The following is a 19,884-nucleotide window of genomic DNA, read 5'->3' on the forward strand; positions in this document are numbered from 1 at the left end:
AAGGACGTTTAAGCCTTTTTTTTATGATTTTTCTCCTTTTTTAAAAGGGTTTTGGTAGAATGAGATCTTACGCCAAACACAAACAGTCACATGGACATCCTGTTACTTTCATATAAGGATACTTTGTCAAAATCGAAAATATTTGATAAAAAGTTAATTTGAGTTGTATCGTTTATCTCAGAAACAATTGTTCTTCTTAATCCTAGCAACTAATCCTACAACTTTTGGTGTTCTTACTTTTAAATAGGAAATTGTGAATTGTTATCAAAATTAAAAACGAAAAAGCAATTATTAGATTAGATAATACTATTGTAATATTCCTTCATTAAATATCTCGTTTAAAAACAACAATAGTTGAGAGCAAGGTACACTGATAATTAAGTGGACTGAAAAGGAAAAAATTAAACTGAGGTGTATGGGGTTTACTATAGAGGCTGAGGGAGAAGCTAAGTTAGTTTAATCGAAATTGATAACTTTTTTTGTTCATAATGTTTTGGCTATTTAAATAATATTACTATTTTAGATGACTAGAAAGTTATAATCCAGGTATTATCACTGTAACTCGGTAAAATATGTTTATACTATAATGTAAAAAAAAAAAAATTCTGTGCTTGTTGCTAAAGATCTTCAAAACGACCAAAATCAATAGGATAACAATGATATTTTGATCATGTTAGAAATACTAGGAAATTCAATTATATGGTAACTTTATAAGTTTAAAGTGCATAAACGACCTTGTGTGCAAATCGTTAAAACAGACCTATCAAGACCAGCCGATAATAGAATGGCAAAAGCCTAATAGGAAACTATAGATAAAAGTTAGGAAAAACGCGCGTAAAGTATGAAAATCATCCTATTTAAGTACATTGTTGAGTCTTACAGATAATTTTCGTCGTTGTGCTTCTTCTACTGATGTGAGAGCCAAAGCTCTCAGGCCTGTCATTTGACCGACAGCAGATTCAAGAAAAATATCTTTGTTCGTATTTTCGATTTGATTTGTTATGTTGTACTGATATGCTCACCTAAGATGATAAAACTTGACTGTATTGTTAAAACATTGCTTGTTTGAGATATTAATACTCAAAGTTTGTGTCATCTACAAAACTTTTCTGGTGCGGCATTCTTTACAGTCATGGGTTCGAACCTTAATTCATGAGGTCGCAGTCATGCCTTAAAAACTATTTAGTAGATAACTAGACAGTGTTGTTTTCTTGGTTATAAAACTGACCAAAAGACAGATTTACTAAATAGGTTTAAAATTGAATAATAAATAATTTTAAAAATCAACTATATTCATAAATTTTCAATACTATTGTTCATTAAAAAAATCAAATTCACAGACTATTTAGTTTAAAAGTAGTCTGAAAATTTAAAGACTTGAACTATAGCTGATTGCAAATAATTTATCGAAATTTTTTAGGAATCAGACTATTAATGGATAGATTTGAAAGTTTCACAAGACATGTAGCATTCATCTGAACAAATCTATGATTATTATTTTAAAAATATTTATGTAATTTTGATATTATTTTACCTTAAAAATGTAAACAATCACATCAATGATATATGGTCTTATTTTATTGAAGTCAGATAATATAAGATCTTGCTTCTTAAATATTCTCATTAAATAAACATATTAAAGACCAAGAACCCTTTGATTTTTTAATCTTTGTGTTGAAGCTCTAACTTCCATGTTAATTTACTGCGTTTGTTTCTAGGCCCATGTCATGTATTTCCTTATTTTGCAGGTGATGAATGAGGATACCACCCCCCCCTCTTGAAATAATTAAAACTCTTCCGAAAACTATAAAAGAATTATTGACCTGACCCAGATGTATGACATATTTTTAATGTCTGTAATGATGACGAAGTTTGGGCCAAGACGCAATTCCTCATAATTTTCCTAACAACAAGCAATTGCGTTTACTCTACAGTCAAGGGTTAATTTCAATTTAAATTGATTTGCAGGATATAAAGCTGTATGAGGAAAATATTTATGTTATATGCGTTGTTAAAGTCAAAGATGCATAAATTACCTAATAAATAAAAGTAATATGTACGTGTAATTATTGAAAATCTTATGAAAATCTAAATAGGGAAATATCTTGGAGGATGAAACGGCCATTCAAATCTTATCATCATCAAAAGTAAGATTTAGAAACACTTTCTGTATCAAAATGTTTTCCAAAAGTTAAATTTTTAGCACACCCTTATATCGAATCTTGTTTTTGACAAATTTTTAAAATATGTTCAACAATTAACTGTTGCTTGTGTGGATACCCTTGATTTATTGATATAAATATCCTTTTTCAATGTAATTCTTGTATATATCTAAAACTCTGTTAAAAAAATGCTTTTTTCTTAGGTTCTTTCTGAAGAAATTTCAGCAAAACAAGAGATTTCATCCAAAACTGAACAAGAAATTGATAAGGTAGGAAGATAAATAACTATTTCTTACATTTAAAGAAATCAAACTTATTTTATTAATTTTTAGGTGCGAAACGGGTACAGACCAGTAGCTGAACACGCAGCCATACTGTTCTTCTGTATTGTACAGATGGAAAATATTGATCCCATGTACAAGTTTTCACTCCCATGGTTTATCAAAGTCTATCACAGGAAAATTCATTTGTTCATTATTAAATAAACTAAGATGTCTTTTTCAATAAGAAATATAAACTAATAATTTTTTCAGTATTTAAATGAATCATAGGATTACAAACTTACTCCTCCTGAGCCAGTTATACATAAAATATCATATTTCAGCCAATGTAGGAAGAAATTATTTGCTTTTATATTTGCAATTGCCAATGCTATATTTATGCCGAACGTCACTGTTTTTAAAATCCCTGTAATTTGTCATACTCAAAATAGAATAGTCCAAGGAAAAGTACTTCATAAGAAAATTTGAACTTCCACAAAATTATCACTTTTAAAAGTAGAATTACACGAAAAATATTCCCTTTTAGTACAGCAAGTTTTAGATATGTCTAAACTTACGCCCAACTAAACAATATTGTATTACCTTAGCTAAAAAAGTAATTATAAAGTAATTAAATTTAAAGAGACCATTCTTTGCACTATCCCTTTGTAGAAGATGACTGAATTTTGTATGCAGATCCATAGTTGATTGTGAGAGGAATGACAATATTGCACTCAGAATCAGGAACAAAACAGAATAATATCAATATAGATTAGAAGAAAACTATGTTATCATTTAAAAACATAAAAACTTGTTATAATAAGATAGGTTAATATTTAATATTTGTTGTTAATAGACAAACTTTTTTTATATATCTAGCCATAAAAATGATCAACATTATAAATAACAGATATGCATATATTATACAAATAGTTTACTTTTCTAATTTAAAATCATTGAAGCAAATTTATAAAAATCTTTTTTAAAAATTCATGAAATGGTGTGTTCATTTATGAATAAGAGATATAAGTTTGGAAATTTCTCTCGTTGGGGTTTTTGTCATCACTATTTATGCAAATAGTTGAGTTAATATTATTAACTAAAATATAACTTAATATTTATCATTTCACAAAAAATGTAGGTATTTACATTTTTCGATTCAGAGTGCAAAAATATCTAATGAAATTGTCGACAGTTAAAATGCAAACAATCCGTCATTTTCCATTCAGGAGTTTATCAAAATTTATTCTGAATAACAATCAAGTTTCTCCTTATTTACTGAATTTTAAGTAGCTAACAAGGATAAATATGCCATTAGTTGTAAGGCAGCATATTTGCATCTTTATATAGAACTGTAAGCTATATTATCCCAACTATTGCAGACAGCTAAGATATTTCTGGGGTATTGCAAACTGTGCATGGTAATGAATTTGCGCCTGTTTGAAGCAAAGACACACAACTAGATATAGAATTTTTTTGAATCCTGGTTTTCAGGAACAGAGCAAAGTATTTTTTAAACTTACAAAGCATTAAAAGTCGACAGATTACTAAAATATCCCATAATAGTAAAAAAAATGTAAGATACAAAACAGTTTCAAGTTTAGAATATTCAAAGGTAAACACAATAAAAGAGTAAAGAAATCAAAAATGAACCCTACAAGTCGAAATATTAATCATCTTAATTTAGAGGCCTTCTCGATCAAAATTCGACTTTCTGGGTGTGCGATCTTTAAGAGTTAATTCTCATTACCATAATAGTTATTCTGTTTGATTTAATAGGGATCTAAAGCAAAAATTTACAGCTAAAATGTATCAAAAGCTGAGGTAAGTTTTATGTATATAAATAAGCTTCCTAATCCAATGTTGTAACTTATAATTACTTATTTCATCCCATTATCATCTATTACTTTAAAAATCCCATATTATACTGGTTATTTTGCATGTATTGTTATGGCCGCTTGCATTCTTGTGTAAAATCTAAAGATTTGTTTATTTTAGTTGGTCTGTATTCCATGAACATTTACTCATCTTCTCCTTCATTTTAACAGTTGGAATTCAGGTATTTATAATTTGTTTTATTTTTAGCAGCGCGACTAATCTTTATTAAGAATAAGTCCTTACATGTTTTACTAGCATTAGACCAAAACAATTAAAATACGCTTTAAAGACAGTTGCAGAAAATATTCAAAAATCGTTATTCACTATCATTATTTTATAATTAATTGATTTAACACAAATTTTTCTCTTTTTTACTGAATTACAGTTTACTTATTTTTGATACATAGTTATTTTTTTAACACAATAACATTGTTATTTCTGATTACAGACAGAGAAAGAGAATTCTTATGAACAAATTTGGTCTCTTCTATTAACAGGTAGACAAGCAATTTTTTTAAAGCAAAGCTTTTCTACAATTAGGGTCGATCCGTCCGAACGTCCATCCGTCCAGAACGGTTCACTCTTTTCTTTAATTTAAAGACAGTTATATTCGTCCTATCGATTTCATGCGTGATGATTCCTATAATAGTTAGATGTGCGATTTAGAAAGAGTAGCAACCCTATAAACATTGCAAGAAAGTCCGTACTTCCATTTAAAACATGTTGCTTTTTAACAACTATTCTTTATGGGATATAATTATCCTATTCATTTTATGTTTGGAATACTAATTCCAACAAGGTACAATAAGCGAAGCATGTCTATAATCAAGTCTTAAACATGTAAGTATGTTCTTAAATAGTTTCCTGTATTTAGCATTTATTCAGTTTTTCATTAAATTTACTTACAAAATTATTTCGACTTTTAGATATTTATATTCTAATTATTCAGTTCTAACACTTTACAAGTGTAAATGTTCGTGTGTCCTACCGTTTTAGAGCTTCATTTGGGTTATGGATGTTGTCGTCCTTGTTTACTATATATTAGTCAATCGAGGGCAAAAAAAGAAAGAATTGTTGTAAAATTACTCATATTGGTCTTTCTATACCTTTAAGATGCACTTGCTCAGATACTATGCCTAATTGTACTAGAAATCTAATTTCTGCAATTAGATTGATAAAATAATGTATCATAGGGATTACACATTTGTATGTTCCTAGTTGACTTTGTGATTCCTTACTTTTGTGTGACAATTGATAATTTCCATTTTTATTAAAAGTATTTAACCATGCTAAAGTTAAATAAATTTTATGTAAAATGTTATATAGAACTAGTATAAAAACATCATGTCGCTATTTGACATTTTTAATTACCTTAAAAAATAGTGTATATTACCTCAATTTGCTTGGATTTTCATTATTTTGCAGACTAGGCTCATAAAGTTTAATTCCATTCATTGTCTTTTTACGTAAAAATGTTTATAATTTTTCTGTGGGCCTAATACTTTCTCTCTGATTGAAAGTTGTATCTTAAAGTTTTGCTCAGAATGCTAATGTCTTAATTATTTTTTTTAGAACAAAACTATTTTAATACACAAACAGAAAACTTTCTTTGTTCTCCTGCACCAGTTTTTAAATATTTTTCACTCTCTTATTTTAGAGAAAATATTAAGATAAAGCCATAAAATGCTCCAAAACTAGGAATTTAAAAAAGAAGCTTTGAAACCTTGAATTCTACAATTAAATCAAAGCTCATTTAACTATCTTTTGTAACATATATGCGAAGTTTAAAGTTAATGGGACTATTTTAAAAAATTGAATTAAGTAAAGTTATATTAGAGCAGCCTACACTACAGACCTTTTCTTTTTATCTCTTTGTTTAATATGTAGTAAGCCCTCTAGCCCAAGTGTTTCTTCTCTCTCGCCAAAAAAACATTTTCATGATCCCAATAATATGAAACTATACTTAAGTATCTTTTTTTTTTATTTTAGGGCATAATTTAAGATTCTTCTTACTTTTTTTTCAAGTACCATTACCCTCTAAATTACTGAAAGACTTTGCAAACTATATTATACCAAGTTTTATTTTGCGCATTCGTGTGAGCACATTTGCCTGAGGTGATTTTAAATTCAGTCCGCATTTTTGCTGATAAGGTTTTCAATATTGGTAAACACTACACTAAACTAAGCTATACAAACAGTTTCCCATGAGGGGTGTTAGTTCCTCAACCCTCTCAACTTTTAAGGTTCTGCTTTTCACAGGGAAATTTTTCTCATTTACTAAAATTTTTAGATGGAACGTTGTTTTTTCATAATTCATAATTTATTTCTGTACATCTGTGATGCAAAAGTATTTTGGTCACCTTACCCTAAATTCAACCAATAAAATTAATTTGGTTATTTTAAAATTGAAAGGAAATTACAAAATGAAGCAACACGCACAAACTAAAATGTAAATATCTTCAGATCATGTTTATAGATATTAATAGTTAAAGAATTAAGAAATTAAGAATAAAGCAATTTTTCAATCCTATGTAAGTTAGATTAAGATTTCTAAAACTACTTATTAGATTTTGTTCTCCTTATTTAGGGAAGCTTTACATGGGTCTCTGGGTGGTTTTAGACTATTTTTTTAGGATTTTAATATTGGCACGGTCTAATTTACTACTTTTTTCACTTAAATGCTGTGGGCCTAGCCGATAGTCCTATTAGTACCATATAAAATAGTAAGGTTTCACTTTTAGAGCTGATCAGGTTTTGCGATTTATGCATGCAAGCCTCACATAGGTTCCGGGGTGGTTTTGGGCGATTAAATTGTTAGTTTTTAGTTTTGGGACGTTTTTATTCCTGTCCTTATCCGTTTCACGCAGACCTCCTAGATGTGCGCAGCCACTAGTTAAATTAGTATAAAGTAACAATAAAACACATGAACTAACTTGGTGTGAACACATAAATGAAATATCTACCCATTATTGGATAAGCTACATTACTATCGCAAGTATTCTTATTATATGTATAAACACAGTTTATTTTTTTTAACTTTTTATTGGTGGAATACATATGTTTCACTATAAAAATAGATCATCAGTTCCAATTAAGATGTATAAAATAAGAGTTAAAAAAATATATGTCCTTGCATTTTGAATTCTTCTAACTCATATATATTTATTTTAAAGTTTAAGGATAAATGCACACCGATTAAACATATAAAATAATATTGATCATAACAGATTAAAATTAAGCACTATTACAGTAAATATTTGAATTATTGGTGTAAGCCGGTCCAACTTGGAAAAATGTTCGTATCTTTTCTGTTTGTATGTTTTCTGTAAATGGAAGTTTTAGATTTATTATAATTCAAAAGGTGTAAGTTTTTAGAAAAAAAAACATGTATATTTGATATAATCTTTTTAGGTGGTATTTCCATGCCCAAAGAGGACATATTTCCTAAGCCAGCTGTTGATTGGATTTCTGGACAATCATGGATTCAAATAGTCAGGAATAGTTTAGCATATAATATTGTTTATATTGTACATATCAATTTGTTATGTACGTCTATACATCTGTAAAAGCTAAAAGTGTGTAAATTTAAAAATAACATTAAAAAAATGTGTCTAACCACGATAAAAGAATAAATATCTTGAATTTAAATATTTGGGATCTGAATGAAAATAAAATAATGATTTCTTCTTCTAAATATTTGCAAATTTCTTTCATTTTACTTCCGGCAGAGATGAAAAATGAATGTAAATCATTGAGTCATATTTTGGGGAATTTTTTACATTCAATCTAAATTCTAAATTACTGAACACTAAATATTAAATCCTTTCCTTAAAGTCAATTTTACACTCCAATCTACTCTTCTTTATCTATTTTTGTTCTTTAACTCCATGATAAGTTAATTCTTAAGGTTGCATAAGATTAAGGTACTAAAGGATAGAAATGGGATTTGCCTATTTAAGGGTAAAGGCATTCACCCTTCTCTTACTGCTAATTTGTTGGTTTAAAATTCTAAAGATATGGGAATCGAACCTCGGGCACTTGTAAAACCCCTTCCTTTTCTTTTTATTCTTTTTTAGGTAATAGTCTAGATATGGTTATTATTTCACACTGGAGTGCCAAACATTTAACAAATCTCTCTCCCACAAGTAGTAAATTGTTGGGGCGTTGTTAATATTTTGTGTTTAGACACACCAGTCAAACACTAAGTTTCCATAACAGTAAAATAAAGAACATGCACATAGGATATACCATAACTTTAAAGTAGCTTTTATATAGCACATAGTTCTGAACTTAGCTTCTAGCGGCTTTATCCCAACAAAAAAATGATGTGATAAAGGGCTTCTTGAAATTTATAATTATTTAATTTTCAATTGTGCTGGGTAAGAGGACAGTTTGGCTGATTTTTAAAATAGCTGTTAGTTTTGTAAGAAGTTTTTGTTGGTGGTCCCAACCTTCAGGGAAAAAAATAAATAATTAGTTTGACTAGTAGGTATTTTCTTATAGAAATTAATGTTTTTTTTTTCAGAGACAGACAGAAAAGCATTGTTCTACATTATATAATAGACGAAAGAAACATTTTTTTGGTTGGAAACCGTTATGGCATAAAAGCTCATTTCCTTGTAAAAACAAGAACCATCAATAATAACATACTAGATAATGATACTAATATCAAGGATTATGGATAGTTAATAGTAAATACTAGAAATATAATAATAACATACTATGTAATGATACTAATACAAAATAAATTAATTTAAAATTAAACTATAAACTTTAAAGTTTAATTTTAGATAGAAAATGAGTAGCAGCTTTTACTAGAAAACAAAAACCCTTTTTATTTTTTTTTATCCTATTTTATTTTTGTAAAGTCATGGTTAAGTGCACACTTTGGGATCTGTTTATAGCTAAATATATAGTATAAGACGAGGCAAATTATGACATGCTAAAACTATTTTCCCAAAATTGCAGTTATTATATTAGATTTAGAGCATATATTTTTTCTGACAATCATAGCGTATTGTCAAAGTAGGGCAATTATTGATATTGGATACAAACAAAAAAAAGAAAATCTTTTGTACACTAGATTAATATTAAATTTAAATTAATAAAATATCTTAGTGTTAGTCGTCTTAAACCACTTCATATGTTATATAATTTTCTGATCAAACGCTTTGCTAAAATAAAAAAAAATACCATATGATTATTACACTTTTATTATTAAATTATGAATTTAATGATATATTTGTTATGAATAAAAAAATGATAAGACATGTTTTATAATAAGACAAAATTGGATAGAAATATCTTCACTTACTCTTAACTTAAACATTATTAGGATAATATGCCTTTATGGATTCATGATTTTTGATGAGTTTTTCCTTATTTTTACATGCTTGTAGGAAAAGTATTCTAAAAACCAGTAAATACCAAAATAAAAATAGTTGAAGTAAGTAATATGATATTTATGCAAGAAACTAATACTTGAGACAACAATAGCTGACTTTAGCAAGAGTTGTCTGTTTTATTAAAAAAATTAATTCAATAAAGCTAATCACAAACGGTTTATTAGGGACCCCTTAAAAATAAGGGTATCTTTAGCCTTACTTTAGTTTAGGGGAGATAGTCTACCCTTAAAGGGATAGTTCTACGAAGTGTATTTAAAGAGTAAAGGTACTTAGAGTAGTGAACTTTTATATGTCTTAGTAGAATATATTAGGCATTGGGTAGATATGATTATATGTTAAAGAATTTTCAACATTGACCAGACCAAACTTTTTTTATTTGACAATATCTAAAAAAGTTAAAGTGATTTGCCACATAAATTACATGAGAATGGTCTATTTTTTTCCAAATATGTATAGCCAAAACACCAATATCAGAGAATCTTTTTCCACATATTTCACAAGAGTTATAAAAAAATTGAACAGGGGTTCCCCTTGGGACAAGTTACTTAAAAACATAAAAAATAACGTCCGGTTCATTATAGGACAGGTTTTCTATGGATTCTTTTTAAAAAAAATAAAGAAAACCGTCCGGTTTACTTACAATATACACATTATCTCACGCGGAAATACCAACTAACCATACAACATATATATAAAAAGACCATTCTCATGTAATTTATGTTGCAAATCACTAACTTTTTTAGATATTGTCAAATAAAAAAAGTTCGGTCAGGTCAATGTTAAAATTCTTTATCACAATCATATCTATCCAATGCCTAATATATTTTACTAAGACATATAAAAAGATCACTACTCTAAGTACCATACTAAATATTTTATTGGTCATTCTTTGTTGTTATGTGTATTTTGTTGTATAAAAAGTTTGAAGTTCTAATAACTAGTAAATGCTATCTAAAGTTGTATTTATGACAAAAAAGTTTTTGCCATATATAACATGCAACAAAGTTGAAAATAAAAATGAAAAACTCATTTTTTAAGGAAAATCCCTGGTCAAATCTTTTAATTTTAATCAATAACTTTATATTATGCACTACTACGTTATTTAAAATAGAAAAAACTTACAGTTCACTATTTTTTTTAAAATGCACTTTGTGAAACTATCCCTTTAGTAATGTCAAGCTTAGGTAAAGATTTTGATAGGAATACTTTAACCTTACATAAACCTATCATATCAATATAAGGTACCCCCCACATCTACCCTTTTCAAACGATTCCCCCCCAATGAATAGCCGCCATAACACTCACCATTCCCCTCCTCCCCCCGTCCCTTAGTGTTCTTTCAATTGGGGTTATATAAGAAAATTTTCATTAGCAAAGTTTCATTAGACTTAGAGGCGTTAAAAATTATCATGAATGAGGCTGTATATTCTATTTTAAGTTTTCTACATTTTTTCCCTTAATCTTAATCTTGTTTTTACTACTTTAGAGATTTTTTAGCTGATTAATAAAAACTCTTCCTATCTTTTAAGTAAAAGATTTAGGAATCCCTATCATAAACCCCTCTCCCTTTATGATGCCCCAGCCTTATAAATCCTCCCTTTTCATATAATTCTCCACCTAGGGTTACCTAAGGGAGTCGTTAATTTATTAAAAAAAATAATGAATAAAATTGTTTCTTAGCTTAACAATTTGATATATTTTTTTAACAAAAAATTTTGTGGATTAAATTAAACTTCAATACAATAGAAAAAATCTTATAGAATCATATAGAACTAAAAGCATGTTGTAATAAGTTTTAAATATAACTCTTTGTAGAATTTAATTTTCACATCGCCATAGTTGTTAATTCAATTTAACAAAAAAGGATCAAAGATTCAGCACTTTTTCCATTTCAAATATTTGATTATGAGTCATGTGATTTATCTATATTTCATGTAGTGCCTGTATACCAAGCAAAGAAATCACTCTGTACAAAAAAAATTTAAAATCTTTCTTTATAAATCTTACATCTTTAAAGTTTAGAGAAGTAGCCGCAATTATGTATAACAAATATAGGATGTATGTCTGTGTGTGCGTGGGAATTGAATAGAAACTTCATTTGAAACTAATTAAGGCCATAATATTTTTTTTAATTCAAGCTAAAAGAACGATTTGCTGTTTTTAGAAATAACCAAAAAAATAATAAGGAAGTACAGCCGTACTACAGTATAATTAACCAATAGATATAATAGAACTAGATGGTCAATCGGGATCCATAATTTGTGAGACTTAACCCTTAACAGTTAGGCCCCTTGCCGCACCTTTATCAGTAGTTCAAAGCCCCCCCCCCCCCATTATCTCAGCTCCTATTAAAGCTAGAGGGCTAAAAAAAATTGTGCAAGTCCCCTGTTTGATAATGAATTTCTGACTTTAAGTGAGTGAGAGTCAATTTTTGCTTCCTCCACACTTTTATTCAACAACCTTTGTTTTTACGTCCTTTTTTACTTAAGGGGGGGGATCACCAAAAAAACATATAAAAAAACTTGGGACAAAATACAACTTTTTGGGAGATATATTTTTCATCCCCTCCATTTTATTTTATTTGGGGGAGGGGTTCCTGAACCCCATAAAACATCCCCCCAAACCTGTAGTAGTACATCCTCATCCTTATACTAAAGTAACAGGATGTTTGTGTGTCTGTCTGTGTGTCTGTACCAAAGGATCTCGCTAACCGCTGAACCGATTGGGTTCTCCTTAACAAGGTAGCTTCTCATAGGTCCCGGGAAGGTTTATAACTATTTTCTTGGGGGGTGGGACACCCCCAACGTCCCCAAAAATGAAAAATACCCCCCCCCCAATTTTTTTTTTTTTTTAATTTTTTGAACTAAAATTAAAAATGATGATGTGGGGCAACCGGCACGCCCCCCCCTAAAAAAAAAAAAATTTCTACCCCACAAAATTTTTTTTTTACTTTTTCTTATAAAATCTAAAATAAGAAATTGGGTTATCAAATTCGACTCCCCCTCCTCAAGTGCCCCTAGAGGCCTCTAGGGGCGTAGCCGCTGGTAAGAAATATAGGCATACAAGTCAATTTCAGGTTCCATGTATGATTCTGAAGGTACTGATCCTCCAAGCATAGACGTCCAAGGGGGGGGGGTGAAGTGGGGATTACCCCCCCAAACAATTTGAGGAGGGATAAATACCCCCCCCCCCCAAAAAATAAAAATCTCTAACAAAAAAATTTTTGCCGCGCTTCCCGCACATTTTTAATACTAAATATTTAATAAAATTTAAATTACCCCCAAAAAATTTTACCCCAGGAGTAAATTTGGGGGGGGGGGGTAAACAAAATTTACCCCTGCAAACAGATTTCAGTTGGGGTAATTACCCCCCCCAAGCAAATTTTACCCCCAGGGTAAAAATTTTAAGGAGGTTAAATAAAATTTGCGGCACGCTTCGCACGCCATTTTATCCCCCCTTAAAAAAAATTTCTCCCCCCCCCCCCACAAAAAAAGCTTGGCCGTCCCGCTCCAGGTATCCAGAAATTTTTTTAAAACTCCTTTTTTTAAATGAAAGAAACAGAATTTAAAAAAAAAATTTTTAGGGTGTTGTGCAAGGTCGCCCCAACCCCCAAAAAATTGAAAATTGAAGAAAAAAAATTTGACAAGAAAAATCTTTTTAGTGAGTGTGGAAGGTCACCCCTTTTCCAAAAAAAAATAGATTTGAAATTGAAGACAAAACATTTTTTAAGAGGGTCACCCCATCCCCAGAAAAATTAAAAGTGGAAGAAAAAAATATTTGTACTGGGGGGTGTGGGAAGTCACCCCATTTCATGGAAGAAAAATTTTAAAATGGAAGATAAAAAAATTTCAGATAAAATATTTTTACGGGGGTGTGAGAGGTCACCTCACCCCCAAAAAAATTCAAAAATATAAGAAAAAAAATTAAAAAATTGAAATGGAAGTTAATTTTTTTTTAAATTTAAGGGGGTTTGGGAGGGTACTCAACCCCCCAAAAATATAAAATAAAAGTATTTTAAAAAAAATTTAAGGTGGTGTTGGAGATCACCCACCCATGAAATAAAAAAGTTGAAAAATTAACAAAGGGGTTTGTCTTATAGGAACCGCTTTATATGTATAACAGAATTTGATGCCAGATAGACCATCTAGATCTTAAATATCTATTCATTGGTTGCCAAAGGTGTTTTAAAACAAGTTGGAGAAGAAAGAAAAATTACCTGCTTTCTCATACAATTTAGAATACCTTAATTTATTTAGGTGTCCCTAACTTTTAATGTAATCCTACCTTAAAGTTTTACTAAAAACCTTACATAAGTTTCCTAAGTAACCCTTATCAACCCCCCCCCCTTCCCCTCTCTTCTCTCCTCTACCTGCTTTCTTTCCAATTAAGTACCCTTTAGCTATACCTAACTCTTTATGTAAAGCTAGTCTAATCCCCTCCCCCTTTTCAATGCCCCTAACTCATATATCAACCCTTTTGATCCACTTCTCCAAGCCTTACTTATGAAAAATAAATGTTACCTTAATTAATTTTAAAAATAATAAGAATTAAAATTCTTTCATATGCAGACAATTTGATGTGGACTTTGTGTGGATTATTTTTAATTTTACTGCAATAGAAAAAAATTATAAGGCAAAATCTTATAGAAATAAAAGCTACTCTTTGTAATAAACATATCAAATTTGATAATATGTGACTCTTTGTAGATTTTAATTTTAACATCTATATAGATGTTCATTCATTTTAACAAAAAAGTACATAGGTTCAACACTTGCTTATTTCTAATATTTGATAATGTGTCATGTGTTTTACCTATATTTCACATATTGCCTATAACATGGTAAGAAATCACTATATAACAAGGATGACAACATCCATAAAAGCGAAGCTCTGAAATGGAAGGACAAACGAACTTTAACACTTGTAGATTGTCAGAACTTAATTAGCAGAATATTAATACATCAGTACAAAAAATATTGTAAGTAAATTTGTTGCAAAACTGCATAAATAGATGATACTGTTTAAGGACATACTAACATTTTTGGGACTTGTTTATAGAGATGCTTTACTTATAACATTTTACCTTGTTGCATAAGAAATCAGTTTTTAAAAAATCAGAAGTATCGGATAATTTTAATATAGAGTTGCTACGCTTTCTAAATTGTACCTAACTACTACAAGAATCATCATGCAAAGTTTGGAATCGATAAGACAATTCTAACCTGTTTAAATTAACGAAAAGAGCTAACTCTCTGTTACGAACGTACGGACCGACCTACGGACGGACCGACCCTAATTATAGAAAAGCTTCGCTTTTAAAAAACGTTTTTTAACCTAACTTAAAAATCTAACATCTTTAAATATTAGAGGGGTTGTAGCTATCATGTATAACAAATACAGGATGTGTGTCTGTGTGTGTGAGACTTCTTAAAAACTAATGAAGGCTATAATACTTTTTTTTAATTTTTAAGCTAAAAGAACAGTTAGCTGTTTTAAATAATAACCTTTAAAAAATATTCTACCAAGAAAGTACAAAAGTATAGTATAATGAACCAATAGATATAGTAGATCTAGATGGTAAATCGGGCCCAATAAGTTGTGAAACTTAATAAGGAATATCCAAAGAGGTAACTTTATCCCAAGAAAGTTAACTATTTAAAGATGACTTCTTATATATGGTATGTCATATGCTTTAAATCATGCGAGGGAAGAAATTTTTTAACCATATGATTAACCAAAGCAAAGGCTTATCCTATGAAAGACTATAGATGATTCATTTTGCGAATGATATCAAAGGATAATTGCTCTTTCTAACCAAATTTTGTTTACTTTCTAACCAAAATATGGTAGATTGATCCTCCCCTATTGGCTGAATTTGGGAGTATGTATCTAGATTATACCTTTTAATAATTCTTACTTGATAATTTCTTTATTGGTGTTCCTTTATTTCTTCAAATCTTGAATGACAGCTTTAAATGACTTATTTTTGATTACATTTTTTTACGGCAATGCTTCGCCTATCTATTATGAAGTGTTGATTTAGGGAAAAGAGAACACTGAAAACATTTTTTACTGTGCTAAGAAAATTGCTAATAAAACATCACATGTTTTATTTTAATAGAGAAAGAGGGGACAATGGGCTATTTATTACCAGCTTATACTAATAACGAAATTAATTTTTAAAAATCACAAACATTAACACTTGTATAGTGTCAGAACTGAATAATCAGAATATAAATGTATACGAGTCGAAGCAAATAGTAAGTAAATTTGTTGAAAAACTGCTTGATACAGAATAATGTTTATGGACATACTTACATTTTAAGGACTTGATAGAGTTGCTTTGCTTATAATATTGTTCTTTGTTGTCCCAGAAATCATTATACCAAAAAGCAGATCAAAGGGATAATTAGATCACATAAAAAATTGTTGTTAAAAAAGTAGAAAAATCAACATGTTTAAAATGGACGTACGGACATTCTGGTGATGATTATAGAGTTGCTATGCTTTCTAAATCGTACCTAACTACTACAGGAATCATCATGCAAAGTTTGAAATCAATAGGACAATTCTAACATGCCTAAATTAACGAATAAAAGCTATCTATCTTGGACGGACCGACCCTAATTATAGAAAAGCCTCGCTTTTAAAAATCATCCTGTACAAAACATTTTGAAGCAATTCATATAAATCTAATATCTTTAGAGGGGTAGCCAAAAGATATGGTGTATGTCTGTCTGTGTGTGTAGGACTGGACTAAGAACTACGCATGAAAACAGTTTTTAGTATCTTTAAAAGTTTTTAAAAGCAAGAATAAGTTTCCTTTTTTTAAATATAACTAATGGCATATAAGAAGCTTCCATGAAAAGAAACCTATTCATTCCAGAAGCTAGCAAGATATTTTAAACATCCTTGATTATATCTCTATTTTTATGACCATTGTATTTACCTTCACTTTTACTTTATTTCTAAAATAGCGGCTACGCCCCTAGAGGCCTCTAGTGGCACTTTAGATGTTTTTATTTGTTAAAGTCTCTACATTACTTCTTTATTTTACGATAATTCTCTTTATGTTACAATAAAGTCTTCCATATATTTTAAATATTTCGATTTTTTGTCATTTCTCTTGGAAGGTTGGTTGTACCCTCTCCCAAAATAGTCATAAACCTTCCCAGAAACCATGAGAATCTACATATTAAGGAGAACCCGATCGGTTCAGCGTTTAGCGAGATCCTTTGGTACAGACACACAGACAAACAAACATCCTGCTACTTTAGTATACGGATTTTAGCGCATATGAAGGAACACAAATGAATATATCAATCAGTTAAATGTAGATGAAATCAGGGATCTAAAGGGATAAGACAATAGTAGATAAATTGATACCCCGCCCAAATTGAATTTTGGGATGCCTAGGCAAAATTTTTGAATTTTGATCTCCCCCCCCCCCATATAAAAAAAGCTTGGACGTCCTTGTCCTGTACAATTAGTGGTTGAAACGGCTGGATATTAAGATTAATGAACATACCAATTAAATTTCGAAAAAAAGTCCCAAAAGTTATTAAGCTATTGAATAAGAAAACATAATACAAATTTGGGGACTAATGTAATATTTTAGAAAGCCCAATGACCCCTCCCTCCCTGGATTGAATGAGAATTTGTACTTGCTTTCTACCTGACTTAACTAGATAAGATACCTTTTATATGTTAAGTATACCTAAGTAATTTTATGTAACCCTAATTAAATAATTAAAAAATAAAATTAAAAAATATGAAAGATAAGTCTGAATTAGAGTAAAGTTTTTTTCGTCTACATAAATAGAAAAAAAGAAACATTATAAATAATTATAGCTCTTTAAATGTAGAATCAAATAATTACATCTATTTTGTTGTTCATTCATTTTAACGAAAAAAAATAATTTGCAAATGTTTAGCACACCTGCCCATTTCCAATATTTGAATATGATTTGTGTTTTTATATATATTGGGGGAGGTTAATTTACCATATTTTCTATTAAAAAAATCACCCTATAAAAATATTTTTAAGTAACCATTCTTTATAATTAGAAAAATCAAAAATATCTTTGGTTACTTGCTATTATTTATAACACAGATAGGATGTATGTGGCGGAATTTACAAGGAACCGTGCTCAAAAACTTTAAAAAGATAGGAATATTTTTTAAAAATTTTAGTTAGAAAAACAATTGGCTGTTTTAAGACATAACCTAAAAGGTACTCGTATATCATCAAACCTGCTTTTTCTTGACATAGCTTAATGTAGATGAACTGAAATTTAATTGCCGAATGTGTACGCAGTTTCCTCGGTGTTTCCTCATCCTATCTCAATATTTACTACTAGCTAAAAAAACTTCAAACTTCCAAAAACGATTTATACATTATACATTCATAATTTAAATTTTTCAAACTTTGATTTTTTTTGTAAGTTTGAAGCTTTTTTAGCTAGTAGTAAATATTTAGAAAAGTTGAGGAAACACCCAGGAAACTGTGAACACATTCGGCAATTAAATTTCAGTTCATCTTAATGTAACTAAGAACAAAATAGGAACCCCTAGTAAACTTTATAAGATACCTTAAACCTTTCCTAAGTCTTACTTGACATTACTACATTTAGGAATACTTAACAATAACTAAGAAACTCCAAAGGTATACTTAACTAAAAGCTTACATAAGCCTGACATAAGAAAATACCATTAGGGACACTTATCTTCGTTTGTGATTCTCACTAATATATTTTTGCTTTTGACCATTATAATATGCTAATCTTATCTGTAATCCAGGGCCTCGAATCTTCTCAAATTACAAGGTAATTTTTTTTTAATGTTTATGGTTAAAAGTCACATGTTAAAAAAATATACTTACATTTGTTTCTATGTATTTCCTCAAAGCTGTAACAAATTACGATAATAAAGAATTAATAATTAAAATTAGCTATGTTAATTGCCGAATAATTAGTTTTTTTTTATAAACACTTGTCTTCTAAATTTAAGGGAATTAGGGATCATGGAAAGAAAATGAAGTAGCGGGTTTTGTCGTATTTTTACAGTATCTTTTCTCCTATTTCTAGCCACTGCGGGGGATCCTGCGAAGCAATCATTAACATTTACCCAACCTAACCTAACCTAAAATTCCATATCAAAAGCTACTATGAAAATATGACAAAACTCGCTACTACGTTTTTTTTCCATGAACCGATTTTAGTTGAAGCTTTACAAACTTACTGCAGCTGAAATTATGGTGTAACTTGAGTCTTAATGTTAATTATAGGTTTACATGGTCATGTACGAGATCACCTAGATGAATGGGAAAAATTCTACCAATCAGGAAAATAAAAAAAAGACAATTACTTAAGTGTCTATTAAAGTAGTTCACACCGTATTACAATAGGGAAATTAAAAAATATCTTTCGCTGCTATTATGTTCGACACACACAAATACTATATAACCATGGACATTAGAACTTCAAGGCAAAGGTTTCATCATGTTTTATTAGAAATTCGCAACTACTAGAATTCGTAATAAAGTAATAAATCTTATTTTGATTTGGTCTCTTAGAGTCTCCATTCCATGCAGCAGCGCCTGGAAGTTATAGTAACCTGGAAGGTCTTGAAAAAATTCTCCTGGTCAAATTATTCCGTCCTGATAAATTGATTGTTGCTACAAGGACCTACATTGAGAAGAATTTAGGAATGTTTGCTCGCTCTTAGACAACAATAAAATTTTTGGCCATTTTAAAGATATTTCTTGAGACTCTCACTAGCCTCTGTATACGAAAAGTAAAACAACATCCTATAATATAAGCTACTCTGAAGTGTTATCATTATATTTCACTCATTACTTTGCATTAGCCGGATGGACAGAAGGACATATTCCATTATGGTGTGAATGAGACAAAAATATTAAAAATCATAATCATCAAATCTTAAATTAACTAACTATTAAATTTTACCAAATTAAATATCATAAATGTTAAGAAGAGAAATATAAAATTTATAAAATTTTGTCAAGGTTCTTCTAGAGTCCATTTCATTAGCTTGTTCGTTCCCGTTTGCCGTCAAACAAACTAAAAGAGAGAAGGAGAGTGATATTGAAGGAAGAGAGATGGGTCGAGTTTCTCTAATCTCTGATTGCGATTGAGAAGTAAATTTCAGAGTTAATAC

The 19,884-nt window shown here is 29.6% G+C and overlaps 1 protein-coding gene across 1 annotated transcript in view; it reads left to right on the top strand.

Annotated features, from left to right (window-relative positions):
- Positions 1–19,861, top strand: part of LOC145326551 (dynein axonemal heavy chain 3-like) — a 126,906-nt gene extending 107,045 nt beyond the window's left edge. The window contains exons 99-107 of the mRNA XM_080169922.1: positions 2,095–2,147; positions 2,366–2,431; positions 2,495–2,616; positions 3,116–3,164; positions 4,200–4,246; positions 4,421–4,481; positions 4,749–4,797; positions 7,712–7,791; positions 19,733–19,861. Of these exons, the coding sequence (XP_080026048.1) occupies positions 2,095–2,147; positions 2,366–2,431; positions 2,495–2,616; positions 3,116–3,164; positions 4,200–4,246; positions 4,421–4,481; positions 4,749–4,797; positions 7,712–7,791; positions 19,733–19,861 (656 nt within the window). The remainder of the gene's footprint in view (positions 1–2,094; positions 2,148–2,365; positions 2,432–2,494; positions 2,617–3,115; positions 3,165–4,199; positions 4,247–4,420; positions 4,482–4,748; positions 4,798–7,711; positions 7,792–19,732) is intronic.
- Positions 19,862–19,884: the final 23 nt, after the last annotated feature.

The sequence above is a fragment of the Acartia tonsa genome, chromosome 8 (assembly GCF_053477335.1).
Source record: "Acartia tonsa isolate MP-2025a chromosome 8, ASM5347733v1, whole genome shotgun sequence".
In the NCBI taxonomy this organism is placed as follows: domain Eukaryota; kingdom Metazoa; phylum Arthropoda; class Copepoda; order Calanoida; family Acartiidae; genus Acartia; species Acartia tonsa.